Source organism: Suncus etruscus, chromosome 3, assembly GCF_024139225.1.
Source record: "Suncus etruscus isolate mSunEtr1 chromosome 3, mSunEtr1.pri.cur, whole genome shotgun sequence".
Classification (NCBI taxonomy): domain Eukaryota; kingdom Metazoa; phylum Chordata; class Mammalia; order Eulipotyphla; family Soricidae; genus Suncus; species Suncus etruscus.
Window position 1 is genome coordinate 97,841,854 of NC_064850.1, and position 12,005 is coordinate 97,853,858.

Below are 12,005 nucleotides of genomic sequence, written 5' to 3' on the forward strand. Positions count from 1 at the left end.
GGCAATTGTGCAGAGTGGAAATAGCTCTCTGGCCTCCCATTATCCTCTGACTTTTCCTATGAACTTTTTGATTCCTGTAGCAGATAATAGAATTTGGCCATAGACTTTGATTGGATTCTGGGAACTTTGGTCAGAGTAGCTGGACAGGATGGCAGAGTTGGTCAAATTTCTTACCGTTGAGAAATCTATTGTCTTAATTTAGTGATCTTTAATCTTACATAAATTTTGGCTTTTTCTTTCCCCCCTTTTTTCCCCAAATAAGTAATTTTCGTGATACAAATTAAATAAAAACAGAATTCATTGATAATGCCTGAAATTTTCAAAGGTGTCTGCAGCTTGGGAAAATCTCCAGCGGCTCTGGGCAATACTTGGGAGTCATCAAAACAGTCCCAAACTGCTTTTGTTAAACCAGGTAGCCTGCATGGGGAGTCAAAGCCAAATTCGGATTCCTGTCGTTCATAGGTCGGCAAGAAATTTTTATCTCCCAATAGTTGCGGAAAGGGCCCAGAAGGAAGAGGGGGGGAGGGTGTCTCACATTTCTTTAGGAGGGTTTGTTTAGGGGGAAGTAATCACTTCCTCTAAGATGGGGGTCAAAGCCCTGCTGTAGTTAGTGCTGATCATTTTGAATAGGGGGAAGGATAAAGACTTAAGGAGTGGTAGCTTTTTCTCTTTGGGGGACAATGGCTTCTCTTTAACTTCAGGGCCCTTCATTGTTCTCAGCTCAATAATCTGCATACCAGAGCTGGCTGTAATGAGACCAATTCTGAGAATCTGGGGTGGTCTTATTTGAACGCCTTCAATAAAGGTTTTGTTATTTCAACTTCTGTTTCTGAGAAATTTACACAAGGGAGAATGCTATGGTCGGGAGGTTCTAGGTTTCCCTGCTGGTCTGCTTAGGTCAAAACATCAGGCCTCACCTCCCTTCATAATTGTCCGGGGACCTTTAGTCCTTGAGGTAATGTTAGTTATGCTCCCCATTGTTGGTGTTTTATTTTCAGTTGGATTATTCTGGGGGTTATTGCTCCATGGAATTTTTGGCATTTCTTATTTCATTATATATAGGAAAAGGGAAATATTTATTGTTTGTATATGATGTTGGTCTTAGCCATATTCTCCTTCATACTTTTTTTGTTTGTTTTGTTTTTCAAATAGGCTTATTCTGGGAATTATTGCTCAGTGAAGTTTTTGGTGTGTTTCTCATTTTATATAAGGATATAGGAAAAGTAAAATTCTTTATTTTTTATGATTATTAAAGACTTAACATCTGATGAATGAACCTAGACTTATCAGAATAAAGGAATGTGCTTTCTGAGCAAAGAATATACTATAGTTCAGCAGTAAAACACTTGTTTCTAATGTGCTATATCCTCAGCATTACAAAATGACAAAAATCTTACAGAAAAGTGCTTTTATTTGTTATTTTTCATGTATCAAGTCTTTAGGAAATATTACTTCTAAGTTCAAAGAGACTGGATAATAAGGAATAATGCGTTAATTGTTATGACCAGGAATTGATCCTGGACAATCTTTTTGAATTCATGGTCCCTGAACCCTTCTGAGCACAGAACTTCTAAGCACTTCCCAATATGAAGCCAAATCAAAAAACTCTTAATTTCAACAGAATACTTAGTAAGACATGGTTAAAAGTAATTATTGTAGCAGCACCAGAAATGTGGTTTAATGATAGAGACCATGCATGCCATAAATATATGAGGTCTTGGGCTTTCAATCCCTGGCATCACCAAATAAAATAGCAACATTTTTTTTTCTGTAATATAAACACAAACATCTATCTCCACAAATTTTTTTCAGGACTGTTCAATGTAAAACACTATTGATAGTGTATATGACTTTAGGCACAAAGTTGTGTAGTAAATCTCCAGAATTTACTCATTTGAAATTTAAAATATTATTCCTTGATTAGCACCTCTTCATTTCCTCTCCTAGCAGCAGACAACCACAATTCTATTCTTTGCTTCCATGAGCGAAGCCTTTTTTAGTTATTTTATATAAGTATAATCATATGTCTAAAAACATATACAAAAGAAGCATATGTTTTGTGACTCACTTCTTTTACTTTGCAAAGTATCTTAAGGCTTATTCATTTTTGACACATGGCAGAATTTCTAGTTATTTGATTTATAGAAAAAACAGGCACCGTGATTTATACTTGGGCTGTTTTCATATTTATATGGTGGAAATTCTAGACTTAGTAATGAATAAGAGTGCCAATATCTCCTTAATAGAGTTTTATTTGTTTGTTTTTAGGCCATACTCAGAGTTGCTCTGGAATTACTTTGGCTTTTTCCTCAAGATTTATTCCTTTGGGCTGGAGTGATAGCACAGTGGTAAGGTGTTTGCCTTGCACATGGCCAACACAGGACTGATGGTGATTCGAATCCCGCCATTCCATGTGGTCCCCTGAGCCTGTCATGAGCCAACTCCTGAGTGCTCTTGAGTGCAGCTGGATGTGACCCCAAAACAACAAAAACAAACAACAAAAAAAGATTTATTTCTGGAGGCTTGAGGGACCATATGGGATACTGGGATTGAACCCGGGTTGACTACGTGCAAAGCAAAGGCCCTTCTCACCCTACTGTCACTCTGGCTCTGAATAGTTTTTGGGCCCTTGGGGTAGAATTTCCATTTTTAAGGCCTAACATGGGTTTTTTTGTTTGTTTGTTTGTTTGTTTGCGCCACACCCAGTGGTACTCAGGGGTTACTCCTGGCTCTGCACTCAGAAATCAGTCCTGGCAGGCTTGAGGGGGACCATATGGGATTCCAGGAATAAAACCTGAGTTTATTTTGGTTCAGCCAAGTGCAAGGCAAATGCCCTACCACTGTGATACTACCTGGCCCCTAACTCTTTTTATTTTATTTTATTTTATTTTGGGGGGGGGCACACCCATTTGACTCTCAGGGGTTACTCCTGGCTATGTGCTCAGAAATCGCTCCTGGCTTGGGGGGACCATATGGGACACCGGGGGATCGAACCGCGGTCCGTCCTACGCTAGTGCTTGCAAGGCAGACACCTTACCTCTAGCGCCACCTTCCCAGCCCCTAACTCTTTTCATTTTAAGAAAACTCCATAATTTATCATTGTGTATTGATTGAAACAGGTTGCAGTTATGAATAGTATTACAACAAACATAGGAATACAAGTACAAAATCTATGATTTTGTTTGTCTGAAAGGAGGGTGTTGGAGTCATATCAAAGGTACTCAGGAACTATTTTTGTTTCTGTGCTCAAGAATAAATTCGGGCCTGGAGAGATAGCGCAGCGGCGTTTGCCTTGCAAGCAGCCGATCCAGGACCAAAGGTGGTTGGTTCGAATCCCGGTGTCCCATATGGTCCCCCGTGCCTGCCAGGAGCTATTTCTGAGCAGACAGCCAGGAGTAACCCCTGAGCACCACCGGGTGTGGCCCAAAAACCAAAAAAAAAAAAAAAAAAAAAAAGAATAAATGCATGGAGGAATCATGTAATTCTAGGGGTCCGAGTGGATTGTTGGTATAAGACAAGTAAGTACCTTGCCTTCTGTACTATTTTTCTGTTCCCTATGAGCATTTGTTTCTGAGGAAAATATTCTGGACTGAGATCCAGATATTATTTGGGATTATAATTGATGTTAATTTATTTCTTCAACTCAGCCATAATAAGATAAAATAGTAGCTAAAAACTAATGAAACCAGTAAGTGTGCTGCAGCCATTCCCATGCATTGCTGTGCTGTGCTGTGCTCTTTACCTCTTTTATTTTGTGTGTGTATCTTAACTCTATCTTTTATCCTGTTTGTGTGTGTGTGTGTGTGTGTGTGTGTGTGTGTGTGTGTGTGTGTGTGTGTGTGTGAGAGAGAGAGAGAGATACCTGGCAATGCTCAGGGGTTAATCCTGGCAGTGTTTGGGGATCATCTGGGATGCTGAGAATCAAATTAATATTAGATATATGCAAGAAGAAACTCGCTAAACTCTATACGATCACGCCATGCCCATATATCTTTTTTTTTTTTGGACCACACCTGGTGATGCTCAGGGGTTACTCCTGGGTATACACTCAGAAATTGCTCCTGATGGGGGCCGGAAAGATAACACAGTGATAGGACATTGCCTTGCAAGCAGCTGACATAGGACCAACGGTGGTTTGAATCCCGGAATTCCATATGTTCGCCCCCCCCCCCCTTACCTCCTGTGCCTGCCAGGAGTGATTTCTAAGCACAATGCCAGGAGTAACCCTTGAGCACCGCTGGATGTGGCCCAAAAACAAAAACAAAAACAAAAACAAAAACAAAAAAATCGCTCCTGGGTTGGGGGACCATATGGAATGCCAGGGATCAAACCTCTGTCCTAGGCTAGCGTGGGCTAGGCAGATGCCTTACCACTTGTGCCACTGCTCTGACCCCAAGGCCTATATATCTTTTATCCTTTTTCTGGTGTATTTTCATTCTGGGATCACACCTGATGGAACTCATGATTTATACCTTGTTCTGTCCTCAGGGATTATTCTAGGTGGGGCTTAAAGGACCATCTACCATGCCTGCGGTTGAACAAGGGTCTGTTATCTGCAAAGCAAGTGCTTTAACCCCTGTGCTATCTATCCAGCTCCAATCTTAGATTTTTAAAACTAGCTTCTTAAGGATATAAACATATTCAAGTTGTTTTTTCCCTTAGAAAATAAAAACACACATGGGGCCTGGAGAGATAGCACAGCGGTGTTTGCCTTGCAAGCAGCCGATCCAGGACCTAAGGTGGTTGGTTCAAATCCCGGTGTCCCATATGGTCCCCCGTGCCTGCCAGAAGTAACCCCTGAGCACCGCTGGGTGTGGCCCAAAAACCAAAAAAAAAAAAAAAGAAAAGAAAAACACAAAATTCGGGCCCGGAGAGATAGCATAGCGGCGTTTGCCTTGCAAGCAGCCAATCCAGGACCAAAGGTGGTTGGTTCGAATCCCGGTGTCCCATATGGTCCCCCGAGCCTGCCAGGAGCTATTTCTGAGCAGACAGCCAGGAGTAACCCCTGAGCAAAGCCGGGTGTGGCCCAAAAACTAAAAAAAAAAAAAAAAAAAAACACAAAATTCTCTGACTTTGTTTGTTTAGGGAGGGTTACGCCCAACAATGTTTAGGGCTTATTCCTTGCTCTGCACTCAGGAATCATACCTGAAAGTGCTTAGGAGCTCATATGGGATGCTGGTAATAGAATCCAGGTCATCTGCATGCAAGATAAATATCCTACCCACTATATCTCAATCTCCAGTCCCAATTTTCTGACTTTTTTTTTTTTGTTTGTTTCTTTGTTTTTTTGCTTTTTGGATCACACCCAGCAGCACTTGGATTACTCCTGGCTCCATGCTCAGAAATTGCTCCTGGCAGGCTCGGGGAACCATATGGGATGCCAGGATTCAAACCACCATCCTTCTGCGTGCAAGGCAAATGCCTTACCTCCATGCTATCTCTCTGGCCCCTCTGACTCTAAATCTTATTACTAAAACAAATATTTTCCTATGCCCTTCTGAAATTGAAGTTAACTCACAGGCTTTAGGTCCTTCTCCCCCATTTGTTCATTCACATCTTTCTCGTGTTGAAGATAGAATTCAGTGACATACATTTGCGAAGTGTGTACTCGACTAATTCACTATATCCCTGGCAAAACTCTTTACTAACACCCCTACTGACTCTCAGTATTTTTTCATTAGTACGTCTACTTAGTAAACTATCACAGTTGAATAATACATAGTTGGATTTCCTTTTATCTGTCCTTTTTGTTTGCTTTTGGGTCACACTTGGCGGCACTCAGGAGTTACTCCTGGATCTACACTCAAAAGTCACTCCTGGCAGGCTCAAGGAACAATATGGAATGCCAGGATTTGAACCTGGGTCTGTCTTGTGTTGGCCACACACCTTACCACTTTGCTATCACTCTGGCCCCTTATCTTTTTTTTTTTTTTTTTTTTGGTTTTTGGGCCACACCCGGTAACGCTCAGGGGTTACTCCTGGCTATGTGCTCAGAAGTTGCTCCTGGCTTGGGGGACCATATGGGACACCGGGGATCGAACCGCGGTCCGTCCAAGGCTAGCGTGGGCAAGGCAGGCACCTTACCTTTAGCGCCACCGCCCGGCCCCATCTGGCCCCTTATCTTAATCTTCCATTCAGGATCCCTTTTGTGTCCAAGAAATGCTATATGGGTAAATGCTGTCAGAAACACCATGGGTTTCTTACATGGTTGATTTTTAACTAATTTTTTTTTTTTTTTTTTTTTTTTTGGTTTTTGGGCCACACTCAGCAGTGCTCAGGGGTTGCTCCTGGCTGTCTGCTCAGAAATAGCTCCTGGCAGGCACGGGGGACCATATGGGACACCGGGATTCATTCGAACCAACCACCTTTGGTCCTGGATCGGCTGCTTGCAAGGCAAACACCGCTGTGCTATCTCTCCGGGCCCGATTTTTAACTAATTTTTGATGTACAGTTAGAAACCTCTTACTGTTGCTAAATTTCATGATTCTCCATATTTAGTGAAACCCCATGAGATCATGATCCATAGTTTAAGTAGAGCCCATACCTTAATTAGATTCAGGGGTTCATGCAGTGCCAATGATTATTCCAAGAACCTAGCACATGTAAGGCACATGTTCTACTACTTTAACTTATCTCTGGCCACTGAACTGTCCTGAGGTGGGGAGATTATTCTCAATTTAAACTCAGGGTAGATGTAATCACTATGCTCCCACCCCCCATCCTCCCCAACACTATCAATGGCAGATGGCAGACCATGTGATGGTGGAAGCAGAAATTGAATCTGTATGCTTAAAATATTATTATTTTGGGCCAGAGTGATAGTACAGTGGGTAGGGCATTTGCCTTGCACACATCTCACCCAGGTTCAATTCCTGGTCCCTCAAGCCAGCCAGAAGTGATTTCTGAATGCAGAACAGGAGTAACCCCTTAGTGCTGCTGGGTGTTGCTCAAAACAAACACAGAAATAAACAAATATCCATAGCCAACTTTAAAAGCCAAAATTCAAAATCTCCCATTTTGCTGGCAGACTAGGGTAAAGGGTGGTGGCATGAGATTCACCTTCGGAACAATGGTGGATAAAGGTTGACAGTGGTGGTAAGATTGGTCCTAAAACATTGTATGTCTGAAACCCACCTATGAATAGCTCTGTAAATCACAATGGTTTAAATAAAAAATTAAGATGATCTATATCCATAGCTACAGTGTGTCCGATTAACTTAATGTGTCAGAAATGAACTTAGTGGAATATTTAATTATATTAATTTTATTATTATTTTGGATTTTGGGGCCATGAGCATTATACTTTATGACTACTCCTGGCTCAGTGCTCAGGAGTCAAATCTGTGACCCCTTATTGCAGAGCATATATTCTGCCCTCTAAAGCTATTTCTTTGAACATCTACTTCTGTTAAAGAGTTTTCTTTTGGGGACTTGGAGAGGTAGAACCCTAAGTAAGACACATTACTTCCTTGCTAGACCCCAGGTTTTGATCCTAAGAACTTGTCCCCTGAGTCTGCCAGGATTGATTTCTGAGTGCAAAACCAGGTGTAACCCCTGAGCACTGCAAGTTGTGAACCAAGTGCGCACGTGCGCGCGCTCACACACACACACACACAGCCAGAAAAAAAGCCTTGAACACGGCTCTGCATGGACCAAAATACAACAAAAATCTCTTCATTATTTGTTCTCAATCTAGAGCCATACCTAATGGTATTTAAGTCTTCTTGGCTTTGTGCTCAGAGATCATATGGGATGCTGGGGATTGAACTCAGATAGGTTGTGTTCAAGGTAAATGCTCTACCTACTATCACTCTGGCCCCATTCCTCTTGATTTCATGTTCAATGATCACTCCTGGCAGTGATTATAGGATCATTTGGGATATTGGAGATTTCATTAAGGTTGGCCTCATGCAAGCAAGTGCCCAACCACTGTAACTAGGACTCTGGCTTCCCATCCAATTTACATATGAATGTATGTTTTATGCAGTTTTAGGATGGAATCCATTTCTAAAATGTGTTCTTACATATGAGAGTTCTTACAACAGAACTTACATATGTAAAGCAAATGCTATGCCATTCAGCTACATTCCAGTCCATAATAAAAAATTTTATTAAAATAAAAACTTTTTTGGCCATATCCAGTGGCTCAGGAAATACTTCTGGCTCTGTGTTCAGATATCACACCTGGTTGTGTTTATAGAATTGTACATAGTTTTGGGGATCAAACCAGGGCCAGTAGCATGCAAGACAAGCAAATCAATCCTTGTACTACTTTTCTGTCTTTTATAATAAAATGATTTTAATGTCACATTAGAAGTATATAGGATATAGTGTATACAAAATATATCTTAGTGGATATTTGAGTGGGAATGTTCTAGGTGAACAATTTCCTTCAAACTTTGCTTCAAAATGCTTTAGGTAGAATATTTTTCTTCAAGTGTTCGATATTTTTCTTCTAATACCTAAATAGTCTAAAGGTTTTTTTTTGGTTTTTTTTTTGGTTTTTGGGTCACACCCAGCGGCGCTCAGGGATCGCTCCTGGCTCTATGCTCAGAAATCGCTCCTGGCAGGCTCAGGGACCATATGGGATGCCAGGATTCGAACCACCATCCTTATGTATGCAAGCCAAATGCCTTACCTCCATGCTATTTCTCCGACCCAGTAAGTTTTTATCTTGCTTGCTTACTATTAAAATAAAACCAAGTGGTGCATAATTTCTACCCTACCTGCCTACTATCATCAATACTTGTAAACTCTGCTTTACTTTGTGTTTGCTTGTTTGTTTTTGGTTTGGCCCATACCCAGTGGTATTCAGAACCAACTTGTGGTTCTTTGTTCAGGGGTAATATCTGGGGTGTAGGAGACCACATGGGGTTATGGGAATAAAATCTAAGTCATGTCACATGCAAAGCAAGTGCTCTCCCTACTATACTATTGCTCTAACCCCAATTTTTTTTTTTTTTTTTTTGGTTTTTGGGCCACACCCGTTTGATGCTCAGGGGTTACTCCTGGCTATGTGCTCAGAAATCGCCCCTGGCTTGGGGGGACCATATGGGACGCCGGGGGATCGAACCGTGGTCCTTCCTTGGCTAGCGCTTGCAAGGCAGACACCTTACCTCCAGCGCCACCTACCCGGCCCCCAATTTTTTTTTTTTTATTCCTTTCTTTATTGTTTGTGTACCACAGCCTGCAGTGCTCAGGGATTCCTTCTTGCTTGGTCTATGCTCAGATCACTCCTGGCAGGCTTGGTGGAGGGCATCATTTGGGATGCCAACGATCAAATCTGGGTCTGCTGCATGCAAGGCAAATACCCTATTCACTGTGTAATTGCTCTCATCCCTCTTTCTTTCCTTCCTTTCTTTGCCTTTCCCTTCCTTCCCTTCTGTTCCTTTCCCTTCTTTTTTTTTTTTTTTTTTTTGTTTGGTTTTTAATGATGGGAACAAAACAGATTTAAAACCGCAGCTTCTGGAAGAACCACTTGTTCTTGCCGGTCTTGTATCTCTCCTCAAACTTGACCTTGGCCTCTCTGCGGGCCTTGCGCTTAAGAGCCGGGTCTCTGAAGACATCCTTATTGACGATGGTTTTGTCCAAAGGGATGTCCACGGAGTACCTTGTGGGCATAAGGTGATTATAGTTATATACTTTCACGAAAGACTTGATCTTTGACCTTTTGGCGATTTTCTTCTTGCCCATGGCGGCTGTCACTTTGCGTGGATAGCGGTCAATTCCAGCCACCAGGGCATGGCTGTATGGGCGGTCTGAGGTGCCATCATCAATGTTCTTGACGATGACCGCTTTGCGTCCTGAGTAGCGTCCGGCTAGCACCAGGACCACCTTCCCGGGTTTCATAAACTTGCCCATTTCGACGGCAACCACTCGGGCCTACAGCCCATTTATTTTCTTTCTTCCATTTTTTTTATTTTTCTTCCCTCCCTCCCTCCCTCCCTCCCTCCCTCCCTCCCTCCCTCCCTCCCTCCCTCCCTCCCTCCCTCCCTCCCTCCCTTCCTCCTTCCTTCCTTCCTTCCTTCCTTCCTTCCTTCCTTCCTTCCTTCCTTCCTTCCTTCCTTCCTTCCTTCCTCCCCCAGGCAATGTTCAAAACTTAGTCCTGGTTCTGTGTCCAGGGATAACTGTTGGTAGGACATTTGAGAACATTTGCTTTAAGATTTCATGGTTTAGGGGCCGGAGAGATAGCATGGACGTAAGGCAGAAGGTCATCGGTTCGAATCCCAGTGTCCCATATGGTCCCCCGTGCCTGCCAGGAGCAATTTCTGAGCACTGCCAGGTGTGACCCAAAAAACCACAAAAAAAAAAAAAAAAAAAAAAAAAATTTCATGGTTTACTGAAAGTGACTTCTTGAGTTATTAATTTTTTTGCTTAACAGGGTCATAGTGATAGCACAGTGTGTAGGTTGTATATTTTGCATGTAGCAGACCTAAGTTAGTTCCTCGGTATCCCATATGGTCTTCTGAGCACCTCCTGTGCACAGTCAGTAGTAACTGCTAAGGGCCACCAGGTATGTCCCCCCAAAAAATTTACTTAACTAACTTAACTCTTTTCTTTTTTTTTTTTTTTTTTTTTTTGATTTTGGGCCACACCTGGCATTGCTCAAAGGTTACTCCTGGCTGTCTGCTCAGAAATAGCTCCTGGCAGGCCCGGGGGACCATATGGGGCACCAGGATTCGAACCAACCACCTTTGGTCCTGGATCGGCTGCTTGCAAGGCAAACGCCGCTGTGCTATCTCTCCAGGCCCCTTAACAACTAACTTAACTTCTAACCCCACTACTACAATGCAGAGGAAACATAATGCACAAGACAAATACATACATGGAAATATTCACCCTCAGGGCAGTAGCTATTTATTGCTCAGTTAGTTGTAGAACATATGTTTTCATTGTATGTGAGCTTACATACTAAAAAAGAAGTTAAAGTAATGCAACTTCGAGGCCGGAGAGATAGCACAGCGTTAAGGCTTTTGCCTTGCATACAGGACGGTTGTTTGAATCCCGAATCCTGGCATCCCATATGGTCCCTCGAGCCTGCCAGGGGCAATTTCTGAGCATAGAGCCAGGAGTAGCCCCTGAGCGCTGCCGGGTGTGACCCAAAAAACAAAAAAAAAAAAAAAAAAGAGAGAGATAGAAATGCAACTTCAGGGCCAGAGAGATAGCATGGAGGTAAGGCGTAACCACAGAAGTACAGTGGTTAGAATCCGGCATCCATATTGTCCCATGAGCCTGCCAGGAGCGATTTCTGAGTGTAGAGCCAGGAGTAACCCCTGAGCACTGCCAAGTGTGACCCCCCCCCCAAAAGAAAAACAAAAAAAAAGAAAAAATAAGAAATGCAACTTTAAATGATAAAATATTATATTTTAACCTTAAATTATAAAGAAAAAATGTACTTATAAAAATAGCCATTATGGGGGCCACAGAGATAGCACAGTGGTAGAGGGTTTGTCTTGCACAAAGTCGACCCAGGACGGATCTGGCCAGAAGCAACCACTGAGGGCTGCCAGGTGTGGCCCCAAAACAAAACAAACAAACAAAATGGCCATTATGCATTGCTCTAATTATTGTTGATATCCTTTCTGAGACTGACTTTACTTTTTTCCTTTGAAAGTACTTCCAAAAATATATAAAATTCCATACAAATGTATTCATTTGAGTACTTCAGGCTTTTGTGTAATGTGTAGTATAAGAAATACCAAAGGGCCGAAAAGATAGCATGGAGGTAGCGTGTTTGCCTTGCATGCAGAAGGACGGTGGTCTGAATCCTGGCATCCCATATGGTCTCCCGAGCCTGCCAGGAGCAATTTCTGAGCACAGAGCCAGGAGTAACCCCTGAGCACTGCTGGTATGACCCAAAAACCAAATCCCCCCCCCAAAAAAAAAGAAAGAAAGAAATATCAAAGTTCGAACAGTAAGGCTCAGTTTAGTTGTAGATTAATTCCTATCTTGGACACTTGGTTGTTATCTCACATACCACTTCTCTGTTTAAAATCTTCCAAGCT

General features: G+C 42.3%; 1 protein-coding gene across 1 annotated transcript; it reads right to left on the reverse strand.

Moving 5' to 3' along the window:
- Nucleotides 1-9,395: 9,395 nt before the first annotated feature.
- Nucleotides 9,396-9,878, reverse strand: LOC126003327 (60S ribosomal protein L27). The gene has a single exon (XM_049769495.1). The coding sequence runs from the start codon at nucleotides 9,859-9,861 to the stop codon at nucleotides 9,451-9,453; it is 411 nt and encodes a 136-aa protein (XP_049625452.1). The 5' UTR covers nucleotides 9,862-9,878; the 3' UTR covers nucleotides 9,396-9,450.
- Nucleotides 9,879-12,005: the final 2,127 nt, after the last annotated feature.